Genomic DNA, 21,439 nt, shown 5'->3' on the forward strand with positions numbered 1-21,439 from the left:
GAGATCAATTAGCTCATCTTTTACTGGGTCATTGTCACTGATTTGTTCTAAATCAATATGTAAAGGGTTTATGTATCCAGACTTCATTCATTTGGTCAGGAGGAATTATTCTTGCAAGTGCCTCTTTCAAAGTTTTTAAATGCATAATAATGCTATCACGAACTTCCTGTTTTAGTTCATATGCCAGATCTGAAGTGATTTCATCAAGAGATTTGAAATTGGCAAAGTTACCTAACTCCACCCGTCTTCCCCAGAGAGTGAATTTTTCTTGAAACGATTGTATCTTTTCTTCAGCCTCCGTGAGAATGACATCTGTACCTTGCAGTGAAATGTTCACAGAATTGAGAATTCCAAATACATCAGAAAGATAAGCCAGGGAAAACTCAAAGTTTGGATCTTTGAAATATGAAGCAAAAGCAGATTCTATTTCGACTAAAAAAATTTCAATTAAATTTCTAATTTCAAAAACCCTTCCTAAAACATTTCCTCTTGATAACCATCGTACTTCTGTATGAAGTAGCAGTATGATATGATCTGCTCCAACCTCTTCACACAAAGATTTAAACACACGGTGATTCAATGCTTTTGCTGTGATAAAATTCACAACTTGAACAACAACATCCAAAACAGCTTTCAAATTATGTGGAAGTGTTTTAGATGCTAAAACATACCAGTAACGGATGCAATTGCTTGTAAAAATATTTGGATTGATTTATTTTTTAAAGCAGTGAAACCTAATTTTTTTCCCCAACATAGCGGAAGAACTGTCAGTACAAATAGATTCTATTAATTCCAATGAAAGGCCATTTGAATAAAAAAAATCATTCACCAAATTCATAATGTCCACTGCCTTTGTTGTTTCTTTCAAAGGTTTACAAAAAAAGAAATTCCTATTTTATTTCATTCTGATGTATATATCTAGTAAAAACAAGAAGCTGTGCGCAGTTAGAGACATCAATTGATTCATCCAACTCTAAACTATTCTTTCCAGACCGTTCTTGATTTCCTCCACTACCTGTACAGATATGTCTTCTGACATTTTTTGAATCCGACCACAAATTGTATTATTTGATAATGGTATTTGTGCAATTTTCTCTTTTGCTTCTTTACCACACATCAACTCAACCATGTCCATAGCACACGGTTTCGCTAATGTCTCAGCAATTGCATGTGGTTTCTTTTCTTTGGTGATCCTCAATGTGATGCGATAACTGGCCTCCAGTGCTGGCTTCTTCGGGGTAATAAATCCATGGTCATCAAGTGTGATATTCTTACCAATTCGTGCTCGTTTTATTCTAAATGAGGACTCTGACTCGTTAGAATGTTCGGTATGAATATTCTGAAGCTGCTCTCCCAATTTTGATGGCTTCATACTGCCATTGCTGAATATCTTGGAGCAAATGAAGCACTGTGGCTTTTGGCAACTTCTTTGTCAAGCACAAAAGTAAAACCATATTGCACATATGAATCTTGGTAACAACGTTTCTTTGGCATGGTCATTCCTTGGGTCTGCAAAAATAATATTTTTTTGTATATAAATCCTGATCTAACCTTTCAATTTAAAAATAAGCTAAAAAAAGTGTACCATACAGTACGTCACGTGCATGCGCAGGAGGTGCAGATGCCGCGGAGGCAAGCCTCGAGGGAGCGCTGATCTGGCAATTTCACTAGCTATCTTGAATCTCAACCTTGGCATTTTGAGTTATCGGACCCTGCAGTGAGGAAAAAGTCTATGCAACCTCACTGTGTCTGAAAAGAGACCTGAAATGTTGCTGGTGTGGCTGACAGACAGTACCACCATGGAATAGCCCGGAAATGTTGATAACATAACTATTTTTGGAATATATTAATAGCATAATATACTTATTTACCTACTATTCACCGTACCCCCCTGGACAAGCTTCCCATACCCCCTGGGGGTATGGGTACCCCAAGTTGAGAACCCCTGGGTTAGAACACGCTCTATAACCATTTCTTTGTCTCTCCTCTCCCACTCTCCGTTTCCCAAGCTGTAGGGTTGGTCTCATTTTTTTTGTGTCAGACCTCGTATTGTTTTCCTTGGGAAACACGAAGGGCAAGACTGTTCCACAATATGCCAGTAACAGGGATGAAAGAGAAGGAAAAGAAACTTTTTCTGTGGGTTTCAAAGTGTGCTGTGGAAGGATGTTGGACGGCAGCTGCACGTGTTCCAATGGTCTTAGTACTGAGTGGGTGAAATATTGATGCTATTTCATATGAACATTTACCATGGAAATATTTATAGAATACACATATTGCAGAAATCAAACACCTGTGTGAAAGTGGGAGAAGTGAGTTGGTAAGAGATCAGTTATTAATCAATCTAATTGCTCTCCTCTGTATTGAGTCAAGCTTTTCGAGGGGTTCTTAGGGGCTCCTAAATGTGAGATCAGTATTCAATAGCTGCGTGGATTTTGTGATTTGTTTAAGGTTAACAGTTGTTCAGAGGTGAAGTAACTTTCACAGCATTCCCCCCCCCTTCACCTTCCATATAACAAAAAATTTCATCATTAATTGATATCCTATAACATCCTTTCAGAATTTTATAGACCTTTATCATATTGCTCCTCTTTCTTCTGTACCAGTATCTGTAGTCCACATACTCTCAATTGGTCCTTATAATTTGCATTCCATAATCCCTATATCTTTGTAACTATTCTTTGCCCCCTTTCCACATTTTCTTTATCACCTCAAATCCCAGGAGACCAAATCTGCACTCAACAATACAGGCATGGTTATATTAAGGCCTTCTAGAGGAAAGATGACTTCCCTATCTTTATATGTCGATGTTCAATTCAGCATCACAATTAACCTCTGAGTTGTATTTGGAATTTTTTAACCTATGTAACCTTTGAACTTCATCTCCCTATCGACAATTACTCCAAGATCCTACCCTCATTAGTTTCTGTAATTATAATCCCACCAACAATGTAATATGCTGTTGAAATCTCATCACACCAAAGTGAATTACAAACATTGAATTGATTCACATTATCCTTTGTCTGCAGTTTCAGCCTGTTCAAATAATTCTGTAAGTGCTGTATATGAGTAGCATCCCTGTCTATCTTTGAATCATCAACAAACAATTAAACATCTCCTGTCAGATCCTTTCCAATGTCATTAATGTACAACATTAATGTAATTGAACAACAGTGGTCCAAGGACTGATCTCTGGGGTATCCCATTCATCACTTTAAATCTGGTGGATTTGCATCTCTATTTATTACTTTCTGATACCTGTCCATCAGTCTTATCAAAGTCAGTAGTTTATATTCCAATTCCATATCCTCTGGTTTATTCAACGATGTATGCACACACTTAATGCAGTTCTGACAGATGTACCAATATGGCATTAACATATTTTGTGTTCATACTGAACATTCAGGACAAATTACAAGAGTTCATATTTAATTGGTGCAGTGACTTCGAACGTAGTTATTTCAGAATCCAAAAAATGATTGACTCAAGACCAAATTAAAAAATTTATATTTAACCACGCTACCGGCCATGACATATATATATACGTCCAAGTTTCCATGGATGCGAAGTGCATATTAAAATTGTAATACCATTGATATTACATTGAAATATATGAAGCATCGTATATTTCAGTATAATATCAATGATCACAATGACCATTCCAGCCATTATGATCAAATACGCATCCTCATACAAAGCATATGAGGATGCGTATTTGATCCATAATGGCTGGTAAGGTGGTTAATAAAACTAAAATCTAAAAGTAAACTGCAAGAAATGACACCCCAGCATCACCAGCCTGAAGGTGAATTTGGAGTAAGCAGTGGCAGCATTTCTGTTGGATGTTGTGTGTTTCACCATCAATATGTGGCCTCACTTCAGGCATGCATGAAGGCAAAATAGAACATTTTGAACATTGAGTGCTGTTGTATGCACATACATACATGTGGTTTGTATGTGCTGAAAGCTGTAAATGATTAATGTTTTTTTTAAACAAAATATATCAAGAAAGTAGGGCTCTTGTTCATTTGCATGACTTTAGTTTCATAGTGTTTATTTCTTTCATTGATTTACAAGAAAATAATTTGTGTATATAACTGGTGTCCTTGAGGTAGAAAACAGCATTTTTCCATTCTAGCATTTTTATTTTTTTTTAACATTGTCATAGAATGTCTGTTGAGTATCTTCTTTTCTTGCTGTTAGTCTAATAGAAATAGGATTCACCTTTGTTAAAATTCACTTTCAGAATTGCCTGTTAACATATTGCAACTGTCGAGTCTTGCAGAAGTTTCCAAAACAATATCCCATGGAATTTGTCTTCAAACCTTCTCCACTTTTCTTCTCATTACCTGAGTACCAACACTCTTTCTCTTTTAGAAATCCCACGAATCTCCATCGTGTGACATGGAGATTCGTGGGACAGGAGATGTTTAATTCATGGTTTAACTAAATGGCATGCAAGAAGTTAATAATGGCTGCCACACTGTTGTTAGCTAAACAAGAATATTTTTACAACAAACAACTGGACATTTCACGGTTTGTGAATGCGAATAAATTACCATTAAAATCATTACAATTTATCAAATAACTGGTAAGTACATTTAATCTATCCCATCTAAACTACTGTTTATATATTTTTTTCTTTAACCATAAACATCAGTTTCTAATTAGGCATGTGGTAATTGCTGACTGTGTGATGAAACCTAAACTAGTAATAAGAATACTAATGTAGAAAAAAGAAAGTAAAAAGGCACATAATTTTAAATTATAATTTTTACAACAGTCTTTCATGGGGTATCCTAATCCTATCAAATGCTTTAGCAAAATCCATTATTATCATAGTTTTTCCATTCTCTTTATCCAACTCAGCTGTAACATTATTATGAAATATGAGCAAATTGCTCAGACATGACCTTCCTTTAGTAAACCTATGCTGTTCCTTGCAAAGTATGGTTTGCTATCAAGCCATTTCTGTATATTAGTTCTTACCAGTTTCTCTAAAATCTTCACCACATTCACCTAACCTTTCTTAATTGGAACATCCATATGCTTTGCTACCTCCCAAATCAGTATATCATGATCACTGTCACCATCTGGTGTCAAAACAGTCATATCCTTAACTATGACCTCCTCTAATGCTATGATCAAACCTTATACTTTTTGACCTAAGTTCCTTCTTTCATGTGTCTGAACTTAAAGTGTACAGTTTCACCAGATTCATAACCATGCCTACTGACATTCATATCATGTCATTATAATGTTTGCATGCTTTAGCTGAACTTGACACACATTCTCACTGTTCCTCCCAAGGTAATCTAGTTTCTACTGACTCCCTGAATAGGGTCTCCCTCCAATAAATCATTAATTAGAAAAAAAAACTTTTCTTACTGATAAATTCTTAATGTTATTTCACTGTCTATAAATTCTAGCTGTAAATATTCTATTGATAATGTACAAGGATAACCATTTTCAGTAGACTAATAACATAAATGTATTGTAAGTTAACTGTAGAATATATTTGAAGAAGTGACTTTGTCATACCAAAATATAGTAAAAAGTTTTTTTTTTAACCATATGTACATGCGATCTGTGATGTAATTATATGTTAAAAAACTACATTTTATGTTAGTGAATATTTTTGATTTATTCTTTAATCTTACACTGCATTGTATATTTTAGCATTGTTATTTCTTTGTGCTCATAATTTATGTACAATGAATTTTTAAATGAATAAATTTTTCTTTAAAAAAAATTGAAATATTTATGGGAGTTTTGGCTTAAACTCTGTGGAAGTCTACCCCTTTGATTATTTTATGCCTCCTCAGATAATACCAAGGAGGAGACAAAAATGTTATTATTAGTAGCAAAAAAATGGAAAATTTCATTCTTGGTATTCTCGGAGCATGCTTGATTGCTTTTTTATGAACCTTCGAATTTTTTTCCCTTTTTCCTGAACTACTTCATTACATTCCTGAATCTAGTTCTTATTTTTCTATTCTTTGCTGAGTCTTATTTTCCCTTCACATTTTATTATTTGGAAGAAAGTTCAAAAACTATTTTACTCTATTTTTTAATCATATATACAGGATAGCCCAGAAGTAATAAGGGCTATCCTGTATATATATGATTAAAATATATACAGGAAGCTTTCTTCCATTGTCAAAAACAATAGAAGATAATCATTTATAATTATTACCTTAGAATCCCAGAAGTCTGATGTCTTCATTTTACTGGCCAGTGGAACTGTGTTCACCTTCATTGAAGGTGGAAATTTAGGATGCTTCCATTGTTTTGACAGTGCTTTCATCTCAAGATGTAGTGGTGGCTCTGATTGTTATCAGCAGTCACAAATATCCCCAGAAAATTGGATGGAGTTTTCATAAATTGCTCCCAAGACTCTTGAAGTTTTGACAACAAACATGTTTTTTGCTATAGTGTCAACAAACATGGCACCACCTTTGCAGGCAATGTGACATACTTATTTCTTGGGTTGGGGGTGCTTAAGGGTCAAAGCTGTATAACTGAGAGGAGACCTCCACATAACCTTTAAAGGAATGCAGAGAACTGACCAGGGCTTCTGACCTAATGTCCAATCCTCACCTTCTTACGGTGCACCATGTTGGGTATCTACTTGGATACTGAACGAACGAGGATGGACTGGCAATTTGGGATTTAGCCGACCAAATTCTATTCTTATTGGTTAAACCAAAATAAAAAATGATGGTACGACATGACAAAATATCATGCCGGCTGGGGCGTCGCCCGGTTAAACAAGGCCCTTGTTGTTTTTTTCGCCAGGGAACCAGGGCGAACAGCAAAAAGTCAGCTACTGGAACATATCTGAAAACAAACCCCCAACTCAACATTCATCAGAGTTAAAGATCGGTACTATCAACATAATAAGCCTGAATGGCAAAGAAATGGAGCTAGCTGAGGAATTAGATAAGTATCAGATCGACATAATAGGGGTGACTGAAACAAAAATGACAAAAACTGGTGAGATCTTTCTGAGCAATAAATACAAAATGTTATATTCAGGCAATGACAATCAAGGAAAAGAAGGAGTAGCCATAGTATTTAACACAAAATACGAGGCTAATCTTCTTGAATGGCAGTCAGTCTCAAGTAGAGTAATGTGGGCAAATATCAGAATGGGGAACTGGACAATGAGACTTATTTGTGCCTATGGTCCCACAGAAGGTTCTACTAAGGTAGAAGTGGAGAAATATTTTGAGGCTTTAGAAAAAGCACCTGACACAATGAAAAAGGAAAAGTTGGTCCTTGTTGGGGATCTAAATAGCAAAGTAGGAAATGATTGTGAGACATACAAAAATATTTTGGGAAAATTTGGAGAAAAGAGGAAAGCTAATAATAATGGCAAATATCTGTTGGATTTCTGCTCAGGACATGGACTGGTTATTACTAACACCATGTTCCAACATAAAAATGTGCACAAATTCACATGGAGAGAAGAGGCAAGGAATAAGAAAAGTCTCATTGACTATGCTATTGTTGATAGTGAGGTTTTCTCCCTGGTGCAGGACACCAGAGTGTACAGAGGATTTGAAATTGGAAGCGATCACTATTTAGTCTTGAGCAGGATAAAACTGAATTTCATATTGGAAAGAATAACATGTAAGAAAGTTTTAATGCAAATAAAAGTTGAGCAGCTCTCAGATGTGAACTGTAGACTAAAATACACAAAGATTATTGAAGAAAAAATGAAAGAGTTTGAGAACAGGAACCAAACCTTGGAGATTCAGTGGCAAGCCTTTAAGAAAACCCTGATTGATTCAGCTAGAGAGAGGCATGTGGTGAGGTTGTCTGCAAGGATAGAAAAATCAGAACTCCCTGGTGGACACAGGAAGTTAGAGAGGCAGTGAAGGAAAAGAAGAAAGCATATCAAAAGTTCTGTCAAATCAGCATGTGTTCTTAGAGAATACAGATACAAATGCAAGAATGCTAAACGCTGTGTAAAACTAGCTAAACAAAAGTCATGGGAGGACCTTGGCAAGAATATAGAAAATAAATATCAAGAAGGTGGCAAAATATTCTGGAGGTTGTTTAAGAAGCTTAGGAATGGAGGAAAGAATGCTGTAAAAGGAGTTAGAGATAATAAAGGTTACATGAAAACGGGAGAAAAAGATATCCTTGAAGTATGGAGTAATTACTTTGAAAAGCTGCTAAATGAAACAAGCAGTGATGACAGTACAGTGGTAAAAAAACACTGACCAGGCATGCAGTCAGGAATACATATCCATACTTGAAGTAGAAAAAGTCATCAAAGGCTTGAAATATGGAAATGCAGCAGGAGTAGATGATATTCGACCAGAAATGCTGAAGTATGGTGGTATAAGAGTCTTACAGTGGCTGTGCTGCATAGTTCAGAAAGCCTGGACACAGGGATGAATTCCCGATGATTGGAGTAGAGCTCTCATAGTACCCATATATAAAAAGGGAAATAAAATTGAATGTGAGAATTGCAGAGGTGTTTCCCTACTGAGTGTTCCTGGTAAGATATATGCAAGAATACTTGAGAAACAGTTGAGAAGAATTGTAGAAGAAAAGCTTGGTGAAGAACAAGCTGGATTCAGGCCAAATAGAGGCTGTCAGGATCAGATCTTCACTTTACGACAAATAGTCGAGAAAGCATGGGAATATAACAGAGATCTGTATTTAAGTTTTGTCAATTTGGAAAAGGCATACGACAAGGTGCCAAGAGAGAAGCTATTCAATATGCTACAGTTATATGGTGTCAATGGGGCATTATATCAAGCAATACTTAGTCTTTATTTGAGTTGTAAGTCAGCAATTAGAATTGAAGGAAGTACAGGAAGATGGTTTAATGTTAATTCTGGTGTGAGACAAGGATGTACATTATCCCCTCTGTTATTCTTTATCTATATGAATCACATTATGAAGGAAAGTGGTATTAAACATGATATCAGAATTGGAGATGTTAATGTCAGCTCTTTGCTTTATGCGGATGATGTTATACTTATCAATAAATCCGCTACAAGTCTGCAAGATTCTCTGACTAAATTGAATAGCTGTTGTAATAGATATGGTATGAAGGTCAGCAATTAAAAGACAAAGACAATGAAAATAGGCAGAATCATTGAAAATGTGAACTGTGTTGTGAATGGAGAACCTGTGGTACAAGTGAAACATTTCAGCTACTTAGGTACGATTTTTAGTGAAGATGGTAAATTAAATATAGAAATAGACAACAGAATCAGCAAAGCTGGTATGGTAGGAAGTCAATTGAATAAATTCATATGGAATAAGAGAGAAATTAGTTGGAATGCTAAATTAGCTATATACAAGACTGTGTTCAAACCAGTTTTAACTTATGGATCTGAGAGCTGGGTCAGAAGTAAAACACTTGACCAAAGACTAGAGACCACAGATATGAGAGTCCTGAGAAAGATTATAGGCGTGAACAGATGGCATCAATGGCAATATCATATTAAAAACGAGGCTATTAGGAAAGAACTTGACATTGTCAACATCCAGGAATGCATTAGCAGAGCTAATCTCAGGTGGTATGGTCACTTAAACAGAATGGGCGAAGAAAGATTAGCTGAAGAAGTGTTCTCTGCCAGGTTGGCAGCAAAACGACCTAGAGGAAGACCAAGATATAGGGTGGATTGATACGGTTATATGTTTTATTTTAAGTGCCTTAGACGATAGAAATATAAGATCTGATAATGTTGGAGTCTTGACAAGTAACAGACTGATTTGGAGGAAAATTGTAGATAGGAAGTTAGTAATGATATAATTTTTTTCATGTATTACTATCATATCCTGTACACCCCTTGAGTGTACATGGCAGGAATTTGATGATGATGATTTCTTGTGTTAGGATATGGTGCACCCATTAAGTTGCTATGCCCATATCGTCACCAATGTCATGTACTTTAATTCATGCAGCGTAATTCTTTCAACACCCTAGAATGTATTTTTATTTTATTTTTTTCATATTTCTTTATTTGTTGATGTGAACAGTCATCCATTACAAGAAGTTTCTTCCAAGTTCTTTCTTTGTATGTTAAATAGATCTACTCACTTTTTTACTATTGAAAATTAAGGAGGAGATTCATCTAAAGTATTATCCATGTCAATTTTAATTTTGTTGGAGTTATACATTTTTTTTTTATTAAATATTGGATGACTACATAATTTTCTTGTAGTCATAATGCTCAGTGTTTTCCATTTTTCTAAAAAGTGCGCAACATACTTATTGAAGTATGTTGTGCACTTTTAAACCCCTGATGCTATAGAGCAGATTCCTGCTTTACAACTGCTTACTTTACGGTCCTCTGATTTTTTATTTGTTTTATTTTATTTTTTTATTATTGGTATAAATTTTGTTGACTGTCTGAAATGTGAAGCTTGAGGCAACCTCGCTTCTATATTTGACTCCATGCTATATAATGAAGCAAGAAAATTTTGGAAGATTTTGAATGAAATAAAGAAAAATTTATTTATAATTAGTTTTGTTTTTATAAAGGCATAATTAAGGAATGTATTATTTAATTTTTAATATTGTTTAATAGCACATATTCCTATACATTATCTTACATTAGGAGCCCTGCCCAATTGGACCCAGTATTTGCTACAGCCAGGACTGGACTGAAGTGAGGTGATCGTGATGAATATCCTTGTAGCTAACTGTTGTGATTTGCCTCACTCTTCATTTATTATAGTTTAATTAAAATCATTTACAGTACAGGGCATATTTGTGCCCTCATAAATATTTAGAAAGAGGAAAAGTGAATTTGAGAACCCAAAATAGCAACACAAAACACAAAGAGCCTAATCCTACCCATAAGTTTACATTTACAAAGAATTAGAGGGTTTTGAAAAAATTGACTCTGGTCTAAGAAATTTAAAAAGTGATTATCCAAATTTCAAACAAAATTCAAGATCAACCACAATCAGGAATGGCCTGTCATGCTGCATTGAGATTTATTGAGTTCAGAAGAAACTATGTCCATTTTTTAAAAATTTTTTTATTTCAAAACTAAAACAATAATCCTATCCTGTAATATTTTTAGCATTTTCACTTTTGCATAATTTCATTATTTAAGTGTTGTATTTTAGTTTGATAGTCATTTGGTGTAGTATTTTATAGTTCACACTGTATATTCAGAAACAGAATCTCAAATTCATGACATTGAGTCTAGGATAAATTAGGGTTAGATTTACAATGGCTCACTCTAAGACAACCAGTCTCCATGGCTTCAACAATGTTCCTTACATTCTGGTAGAAAGGCTGATATGTTGATTATTCATAGCTGATAATTTCCTCAAAATTATCAGCTATGATAATTTCCACAAATACATATGCTGAATAACAATAAACATATACTGAATATTAATTACAATAACTTTAATTAATACTTCCACTATTTCGTCATAGTCAAATTGCCATCATCAGGGATCACAGAACAATCATATTGTTCTGTGATCTAGTTCTGTGTACTAGTTCCTGTGCGCACATGGGCACTAGTACTGGGTAAATGAGAGACTGAAGAAAGGCAACCAGAGTTGGACCTAGAGTCCTAAATAGCACTCCTGGTGAGCTGATTTGAGTGATCTTGGTTGGGCTGAAGATTTGAGGATGAATTCTTTGCAAATTTGGGGCATTTTCATGCAACCCAAATTTGTTGAGGTTTGGATAGTTTCTTAAGACTGAAACAGATTTCAGGAATAGCCGCTTATATTTGTTATTTACTGCAGTGGAGTATAGTGGCCTTCAACATATCCTGTGGCAGATGGCCAAGCATGGTTAGCAAATCAAGAGTGACTGTAATGGTGGAACCAGATGTAGTCCATCCTAGGACAGTTTGCAACAGCAAAGAACCTGGTAAACACTTGACAGATGTAGGAGTATAGCTGGTCTTTGGTAGAGCAGATAAGCATTGCCAAAAATTGGCACAAAATAACCACACCCATCTCATCAGACCATTCTTTTGCAGGAATGGTCAGATGAGATGAGTGTGGTTGAACCATCTTTGAGATGAACCAATGTCCGAATATTTTTGATCAGAGTGTGTATCACAGCAAAGACATGATTTTCAGAACGACTTTCATAAGAGTTTCTGATTTCGTATTTTTTTAGTGATGCTTATTTTGTCACTGTAATTTCATAAAATTATTGTGGAATATTTTGTAATAATGGAATTTTTGGTTCCTTTCAGAATTATTGTAAAAGTCCTTTTGATATAGTATCATCAGTGTACAAATAGAAAACTATGAGAATGCAAAAACAATCATTGTGCTAACATTGACTCACTTTCTTATACTTACATGTCTACATCAGATCATATAGCCATAATACTATTAAGAACTCTGGGATTAAAAGTACATTCAGTATATTAGTATGTATTTTGAATAGTAGTTTGATTTCAATTTAGTATACCAATATTGGCTTAAGAATAATTTTAGAAATAAATACTTAATTTGCTTTTGAATTCTCATAGTTTCTAGTCAGACACTTGATGATGCTATAAGATACTTTTTTTTTTCCACTTTATGTGATTCCCACCCCACAAAAGGTTGTAAACCACATCGGTATTGTGGATGAGCTCAGAGATTTAAAAAAGAAAAAATCTTATGTATTTTTTATTTTTTACGTTGTCCATAAACCTTGCTCTAGAGACCAAGCACAGAACTATTGCATCAGGCCTCCAGTAAGCATGGCACTGATATTGTATTGAATGATGGAATTCAGCTCTTACCTAATGCAGGAATCACCTGCAGCCTGTATATTGGCGAGTGAGTATGTTAATCACTTAGCCAACCAGATTTATAAAAATACATTTTGCATTATTTTTATTTATTTATTTATTTAAAAAAAAAAAAAAATCTTTATTTCATTAAACATAGATATTTGATAAAATATCTGTCCTTAACTATATTTTGTAAATAAATGTAGTTCTTTTACGTGAAACGTGTTAATTTAGATTTAAAGGCCTATTTTTTATTATTATTATTATTTCCAAATTATAATGGAATAAGAGAAACTGAAATATAAAATTAATTAGGATGTTCATGTTTATTTTAACAGGATGATAAGAGGAGTAAAGAACCTATTCTTATTTCAGTGGCAAGAAGATTGCTTTACTGTGCGGGAAGATGTACAGATGTCCCATGTCACCCAGGTGAGTGCATAATGGTATACAGGAACTAACATTTCTGTTTTTATTTATTAATAAAAATAGAAAAATTAATATATTTCTATTAAATTTTCCAATTTTTCTATTGAAATGGAATTTTCATTGAATTTATATATATCAGTTAATTTAACAGAGTCATAAAATTTCAAGGGGTGCTTAAGGGTCAAAGCTATATAACTGAGAGGAGACCTCCACATGAATGCGGAGAACCAACCAGGGCTTCTGACCTAATGTCCAATCCTCACCTTCTCATGGTGCACCCTGTTGGGTATCTACCTGGATGCTGAACGAATGAGAATGGGCTGGCAATTTGGGATTTAGCTGAATAAATTGTATTCTTATTGGCTTAAACCAATATAGAAAATTATGGTACAACATGACAAAATTTCATTCCTGCTGGGGTGTCGCCCGGTTACAGAAGGCCCCGTTGTTTTCACCAGGGAACCAGGGCGAACAGGGAAAAGTCAGCTACTGGAACAAATCTGAAAAAACACCCTAACTCACCATCACCAGAGTCAAAGATCGGTACTATCAAAATAGGAATCCTGAATGGCAAAGAAATGGAGCTAGCTGAGGAATTAGATAAGTACCAGATTGACATAATAGGGGTGACTGAAACAAAAAAAACAAAAACTGGTGAAATCTTTCTGAGCAATAAATACAAAATGTTATATTCAGGCAATGACAATAAAGGAAAAGAAGGAGTAGCAATAGTATTCAACACTAAATACGAGGATAATCTTCTTGAATGGCAGACAGTCTCAAGTAGAGTAATGTGGGCAAATATCAGAATGTGGAACTGGACAATGAGACTTATTTGTGCCTGTGGTCCCACTGAAGGTTCTACTAAGGTAGAAGTGGAGGAATTTTTTAATGCTTTAGAGAAAGCATCTGACACAATGAAAAAGGAAAAGTTGGTCCTTGTTGGGGAATCTAAATAGCAGAGTAGGAAATGATTGTCAGACATACAAAAATATTTTGGGAAAATTTCGATAAAAGAGCATAGCTAATAATAATGGCAAATACCTGTTGGATTTTTTTCTCAGGACATGGACTGGTTATTACAAAAAACCATTTTCCAACATAAAAATGTGCACAAATTCACATGGAGAGAAGAGGCTAGGAATAAGAAAAGTCTCATTGACTATGTTATTTTTGATAGTGATGCTTTCTCCCTTGTGCAGGACACCGGAGTGTACAGAGGATTTGAAATTGGAAACAATCACTATTTAGTCTTGAGCAGAATAAAAGTGAATTTCATATTGGAAAGAATAACATGTAAGAAAGTTTTAATGCAAATAAAAGTCGAGCAGCTCTCAGATGTGAACTGTAGACTAAAATACACAAAGATTATTGAAGAAAAAATGAAAGAGTTTGAGAACAGGAACCAAACCTTGGAGATTCAGTGGCAAGCCTTTAAGAAAACCCTGATTGATTCAGCTAGAGAGAGGCATGTGGTGAGGTTGTCTGCAAGGATAGAAAAATTAGAACTCCATGGTGGACACAGGAAGTTAAAGAGGCAGTGAAGGAAAAGAAGAAAGCATATAAAAAGTTCCTGGAAAATAAGTCAGCTTGTGCTCTTAGAAAATACAGAGAAAAATGTAAGAAAGCTAAACACTGTGTAAACCTAGCTGAACAAAAGTCATGGGAGGACTTTGGCGAGAATATAGAAAATAAATATCAAGAAGATGGCAAAATATTCTGAATGTCGTTGAAGAAGCTTAAGAATGGAGGAAAAAGTGCTGTAAAAGGTAGAGATGATAAAGGTGACATGAAAACGGGAGAAAAAGACATCCTTGAAGTATGGCGTAATTACTTTGAAAAACTGCTAAATGAAACATGCAGTGATGACAGCACAGTGGTAAAAAACACTTACCAAGCATTCAGTCAGGAATATATATCCATACTTGAACTAGAAAAAGCTATCAAAGGCTTAAAATGTGGAAAGGCAACAGAAGTAGATGATATTCAACCAGAAATGCTGAAGTATGGTGGTATAAAAGTTTTGCAGTGGCTGCACTGCATAGTTCAGAAGGCCTGGACAGAAGGGTGAATTCCCAATGATTAGAGTAGAGCTCTCATAGTACCCATATATAAAAAGGGAAATAAAACTGAATGTGAGAATTACAGAGGTATTTCCCTACTGATTGTTCTTGGAAAAATATGTGCAAGTATACTTGAGAAACGGTTGAGAAAAATTGTGGAAGAAAATCTTGGTGAAGAACAAGCTGTATTCCGGCCAAATAGAGGCTGTTCAGGATCAGATCTTCACTTTACAACAAATAGTGGAGAAATCATGGGAATATAACAAAGATCTCTGTTTGAGTTTTGTAGATCTGGAAAAGGCATATGATAAGGTGCCAAGAGAGCAGCTATTCAATACGCTACAGTTATATGGTGTCAATGGGGCATTATATCAAGCAATACTTAGTCTTTATTTGAGTTGTAAGTCAGCGGTTAGAATTGAAGGAAGTACAGGAAGATGGTTTAATATTAAATCTGGTGTGAGACAAGGATGTACATTATCCCCTCTGTTATTCATTATCTATATGGATCACATCATGAAGGAAAGTGGTATTAAACATGATATGAAAATTGGATATGTTAATGTCAGCTGTTTGCTTTATGCGGATGATGTTATACTTATCAATAAATCCACTACGGGTCTGCAAGATTCATTGACTAAATTGAATAACTGTTGTAATAGATATGGCATGAAGGTCAGCAATAAAAAGACAAAGACAATGAAAATAGGCAGAATCGTTGAAAATGTCAACTGCGCTGTGAATGGAGAACCTGTGGAACAAGTAAAACATTTCAGCTACTTAGGCATGATTTTTAGTGAAGATGGTAAATTAAATATGGAAATAGAAAACAGAATCAATTAAGCTGGTATAGTAGGAAGTCAATTGAATAAATTCATATAGAATAAGAGAGAAATTAGTCGGAACACTAAATTAGCTGTATACAAGACAGTTTTCAAACCAGTTTTAACTTATGGATCTGAGAGCTGGGTCAAAAGTAAAACACTTGACCAAAGACTAGAGACCGCAGATATGAGAGTCCTGAGAAAGATTAGAGGCGTGAACAGATGGCATCAATGGTAATATCATATTAAAAATGAGGATATTAGGAAAGAACGTGACATTGTCAGCATCCAGGAATGCGTTAGCAGAGCTAATCTCAGGTGGTATGGTCATTTAAACAGAATGGGCGAGGAAAGATTGGCAAAACAAGTGTTCTCTGCCAGGTTGGCAGAAAAACGACCCAGAGGAAGACCAAGGTATAAGTGGTTTGATAGGGTACAAAGTGCCTTAGACAACAGAAGTATATGATCTGATTATATTGGAGTCTTGACAAGTAACATCATTACTAACTTCCTATCTACAATTTTCCAAAGGAAAATTGTAGATAGGAAGTTAGTAATGATGTAAATTTTTCATGTAGTGCTATCATATCCTGTACACCCCTTGAGGGTACATGGCAAGAATTTGATGATGATGATAGTACTAACCACAGGATGCAATGTGATAATAACAAACTCTTGCATAACTGTCATAAATTTTAATATTTATTCAAAGAAAATGTTGACGCCTTACTACATTAGCCTAACGTAAATTGTAATGATTTCTGTTCTATTCCAAAAGTTTAGCAGTTATCCTCAACTGTATTAAATAGTTATATATATATATATATATATATGTTGATTTGTTGTATTAACTTGGAATATGTTCATATTTATATACTGACTGAGATCCGAGAATTAGAACAAACAATTAAATTTATTAAATACGCAACATGTTTCATCAGAGTGGCCGACTTCTTCAGGTGTGAGAGAACATAGAAAGCCAATAAAATCACTATAAAGAAGCATTGAGTCACTATAAAACTATAAATTCGACTATAAAACACAGTTAACTTTGAACTGGAGCTGCAGTCTATGTTAAAATTCTATTGTTAGACACCTGTGCACGTGTGGCTTCACGAGTGTGCCAATATCTGACAGCAGAGGTGAATGAGTCCAGTAAATTGTAGCTGAGGTTACTGTTTATATGAAGAGGGTCCATGACAATTTCTTTGTACTTGACTATGCGGCGTTCTACCTCGTCATGGCATATGTGAAGGTTTGAAGTTGTGGTCCAGTTTATCTCATGTTGGCAGCCTTCATTATTTTGAGGACTTTGAACAAAAAGCAATCTCCTCTGCTACATTTAAGCCAACAATTTGGCTTAGATATGTTGATGACATATTCCTTATCTGGGAACACGGTATTGAAAATCTTCATCACTTAAACAACTTCCACCAAGACATCAAATTAACCATGGAAATTACAGAAAATGGATCTCTGCATTTTTTGGACGTAAAACTTAGACATCTGACTCCATAAAAATCTCCATCTTTAAAAAACCTACACACACAGACATGCGTCCTCACATCACTATCCGGCACAGAAGATGGGTATCATCTCAACTCTAGCACATCGTGCCAGGTCTGTACTGTCAGATGAAGAAGAACTAAAAAATGAACTACGACACCTTAGAAGGACCTTCAAAAACAATGGCTAATCTTCAAAAACTAACAATAAACAACTATACTGCCATCAATGAAGCAACGTAGAAACACAAGACGACCCCCCAAAGGTTATTTCTCCTTGCCATACATCAGCACGCTCTCCAAGAAACTAAGAAGAATTTTTTGAAAGTTGAACATAAAAACGTGCTTCTCTACTCTTCCCAAACTAAGATCAAGTTTAAGCAAATACAAACAAGCTCAAGCTATCTACAATTCCCAGGTGTGTACAAAATCACATGTGACTATGGAAAACCATACTATGGCCAAACGGGAAAAATCCATCCTGCTACGTCTCGAAGAACACCGAAGAGTCATTGCTTACAAAAGAACTAGAGCTAGTGCCCTCTCAAGCCATGTTCTGTTTTCAGTAAACACAAATAATGAGGGCTGCCAACATGAGATAAACTGGACAACAACTTCAAACCTTCACATATGCTACGATGAGGTAGAACGCCGCATAGTCGAGTACAGAGAAATTGTCATGGACCTTCTTCATATAAACAGTAACCTCAGCTACAATTTATCGGACTCATTCAGCTCTGCTGTCAGATATTGGCTCACTCGTGAAGCCACACGTGCACAGGTGTCTAACAATAGAACTTTAACACAGACTGTAGCTCCAGTTGAAAGTTAACTGTGTTTTATAGTCGAATTTATAGTTTTATAGTCGAATTTATAGTTTTATAGTGACTCAATGCTTCTTTATAGCGTTTTTATTGGCTTTCTATGTTCTCTCATGCCTGAAGAAGTCGGTCACTCCGATGAAACATGTTGCGTATTTAATAAATTTAATTGTTTGTTCTAATTCTCGGATCTCAGTTAGTATATAAATATGAATATATATATATAGAGAGAGAGAGAATGAACAAGTTGGAGATAATGCAGACTCGACCTCTAGGTGGTAGATGACTTTATATAATAGTTATGTATAATTTTTTAATCTTTAAATAATAATTATATATACGTATACAGAGTGTTTCAAAAAGAATGTCCCGATTTGAAAATTATATATCTCTGCAACCACGAACCACAAATGAATGCGACTTGTACCATGTGCACGGCCTTGGCCCAGAGTTTGATATGACGACCTAGATGCTTTACTAGTGCCCAAATAGCCACTATTGCTTAGTTAATTTTAGTTAAGTTAATTATTTGAAATTGGGTCATTTTTTTTGAAACACCATGTGTATATATATATATATAGAGAGAGAGAGAGTTGGAGAAGATGCAAACTCGACCTCTAGGTGGTAGATGACTTTCATTGCACTGCGAAACACCACTCACCTGCTTATTGAGGTGTGAAGTGGCTATTGCCATGTTTCATCTCTGGAGTCAGGTCTCTAGTTTCTTTCCCTTTCCTTTCTTCTTTTACATAGTGCAGGTGGTGGGTTTGCTGAATATGTTCTCCACACTGTACCTTCTCCAAGTAAAGCAGTTTTTGCTGACCAGATAGCCTAGAGGAAATATCAGCATCTAGTTAATAAATTAATTATTTACTTAGTTTCTGTGTTCTATTATACCGTTAAAATAATAAACAACAGGATCCTGAATCTGTTGATAATGGCAGACTTTCCAGTCAGCTGCTGAATAATCTTGCTGCTGTTTACTCTGTGCAGTTGTGCCTGGAGGGAGTCCTGGTATAGTAGCTTGCAAGGGACACTGCCAAGGCCAAAGTTGGATTGGTGTTTGGGCCTCTACCCTCTCTAGGAGTTGTGTCCCCAAGTCCTTCCCTACTGCATACCCTACTTTATAAATGTTAACAATATTCTGACATGAAAGAAAGCATAAAAAATTATGATTTTACAAAAAAAACTCCAAAGAACAAGAAAACTAAAAATATACCTTCAAAAAACCCATAAAACTCCATGTGAAAAGAAATATATACAGACTCTACTTGGCAGGGGGGGGGGAACCTAATACCAACATCAATGTGTATCTCCACTTACAAAAACCCAATTTCTGTTATCACTGAACCTCAACTGGCATCCTCTGTGACTACAGTTCACCTAAACTTTCTGCAGTACATCATGCATGGTGTCTTCTCTAAGAAGGGTGGAGCATGTGCTTTTGTCGTCTGATATTCCATGCCAGAGGTTATCAGATATGTAATTGAAGGCTTGAAGTAGCTTGAAAAAGTTCTATGTTTGGTCTCTAGAGTAGGGTTTCTAGACTGTAAAAAGTAAAAAATACAAAAAAAATATATAAAATCAATAAAAAGGGAAAAAAATTCTTAGCCTGCCTACAGTACGAATGTACTATAGGTTTATAAATAAACCTTTCATGGGTGGAATCAACATAAAAAAAAAATGTAATTTCCTTTGATCTATTTTGGCTCAAGGTTTCCCTGCTTCGTTTTTTCCTACTTTACTGCCCTTCTAATTTCAATGAACATTCTGACATATTTGATTATTCATCTCTGAAAGCTGATTGCATATAATCTAATCACCCTAACAGTGAGAAAATCTCTCTTGAAGATTACATCATCCGCAATTCTGAACTGACTCACCTTCTCTAACTTCACTGACAAAACTGGAAGACAAGCCAACATGTTTGCTGCCAGTAATGATCTAATGCAAAATGTTAACATGTCTACCAGAATTCTTAATGATCTACATCATTCTCCCAACACCCTGGACCTTTTCTTGACTAGCTGTCCTTCCAGCTACATCTTTGATGTTGGATCTTCTCTTGGAAGTTCTAACCACAACCTTATCTGATTATTACATAACTTAAGGAATTCACAACGTATACTGGAATATAAATTAAAATGAACTGTAATATATACTTTCTATATTTTGGCAAAATCACGTTGCCATCTTCATGGGAACATAAGATTAAGACACATGCACGCAGGCACCAAAAACAGCAAATAAGATCAAAGCGAGGAAACTACTGTTTTTCCTAAAGTCCTGATGGTGCCCCCCCCCCCCCCTAGCGGGCTATATTAGGTATTCTATTCTTGGCCGTTGGGCTGAAGTTCTCAAGATGTACGTCTCCCAAATTTGGGGCAGTCTCATGCATCCAAATTTGTTGAGGTTTGGCATGTATCTTAGGGCTGAGACTGATTCAATGAATAGTCTTTCAAATTTATACTTGCTGCAGTGTATTACTGTGGCTTTCTTCCATCGTATTCTTGGCGTGTATCCAGAGCATGTTCTGCAAGCCCAGAGTAGCTGTACTGGTGAAACCGGATGTAGTCCTTGTGTTCAGAAATTCTGATATTCGCTCTTCTGCCTGTTTGGCCAAAGTAGGAATTCCTTAAGTTATTTAGTAATCATGTGCAACCAACATATAAGCCTTTCTACAAGAATCACAACCTTATCTGTGTTCCTTTTTTTGACAAGTGACCAGTTTCAGTGCTCTTCTTGATTTCCATGCTTCCTTTTCATGGTTTCATTATTGCTACTGTTCTCTCTCAATTTAAGTACTTGCTCTGATCTAATAACTAACATTATTCTTGCTGGGATGAATGCCTTTATTCCCCATTTCATTCAGAATTCAAACTTCCCTGGATTTTCAACGAAATGTGCCAAAGCAGACCTCTTAGCAAGTCTTCTCCTTCAATTCTCATTTAGATGATCAGGACAGATCTTCTCCTACTATTCCACAAGCCATCCTTAGTATACTTGCTTCGATCTTTCAACCAAAGATCAAAGGAGGTATACTAAAAAAAAATGCTGAATAGC

General features: G+C 35.4%; 1 protein-coding gene across 3 annotated transcripts in view; it reads left to right on the forward strand.

The window, feature by feature from the left end:
• LOC150098799 (gamma-tubulin complex component 5-like) overlaps positions 1–21,439 on the forward strand; it is a 304,536-nt gene that overhangs the window by 98,658 nt on the left and 184,439 nt on the right. For all 3 annotated transcript variants that reach the window (XM_090405102.1, XM_090405103.1, XM_090405104.1), the window contains exon 8: positions 13,073–13,166. In XM_090405102.1, coding sequence (XP_090261228.1) covers positions 13,073–13,166 — 94 coding nt within the window. The remainder of the gene's footprint in view (positions 1–13,072; positions 13,167–21,439) is intronic.

Source organism: Typopeltis vanoorti, chromosome 15, assembly GCF_054136105.1.
Source record: "Typopeltis vanoorti isolate ZY-2024b chromosome 15, IOZ_Tvanoo_1.0, whole genome shotgun sequence".
Lineage (NCBI taxonomy): Eukaryota > Metazoa > Arthropoda > Arachnida > Uropygi > Thelyphonidae > Typopeltis > Typopeltis vanoorti.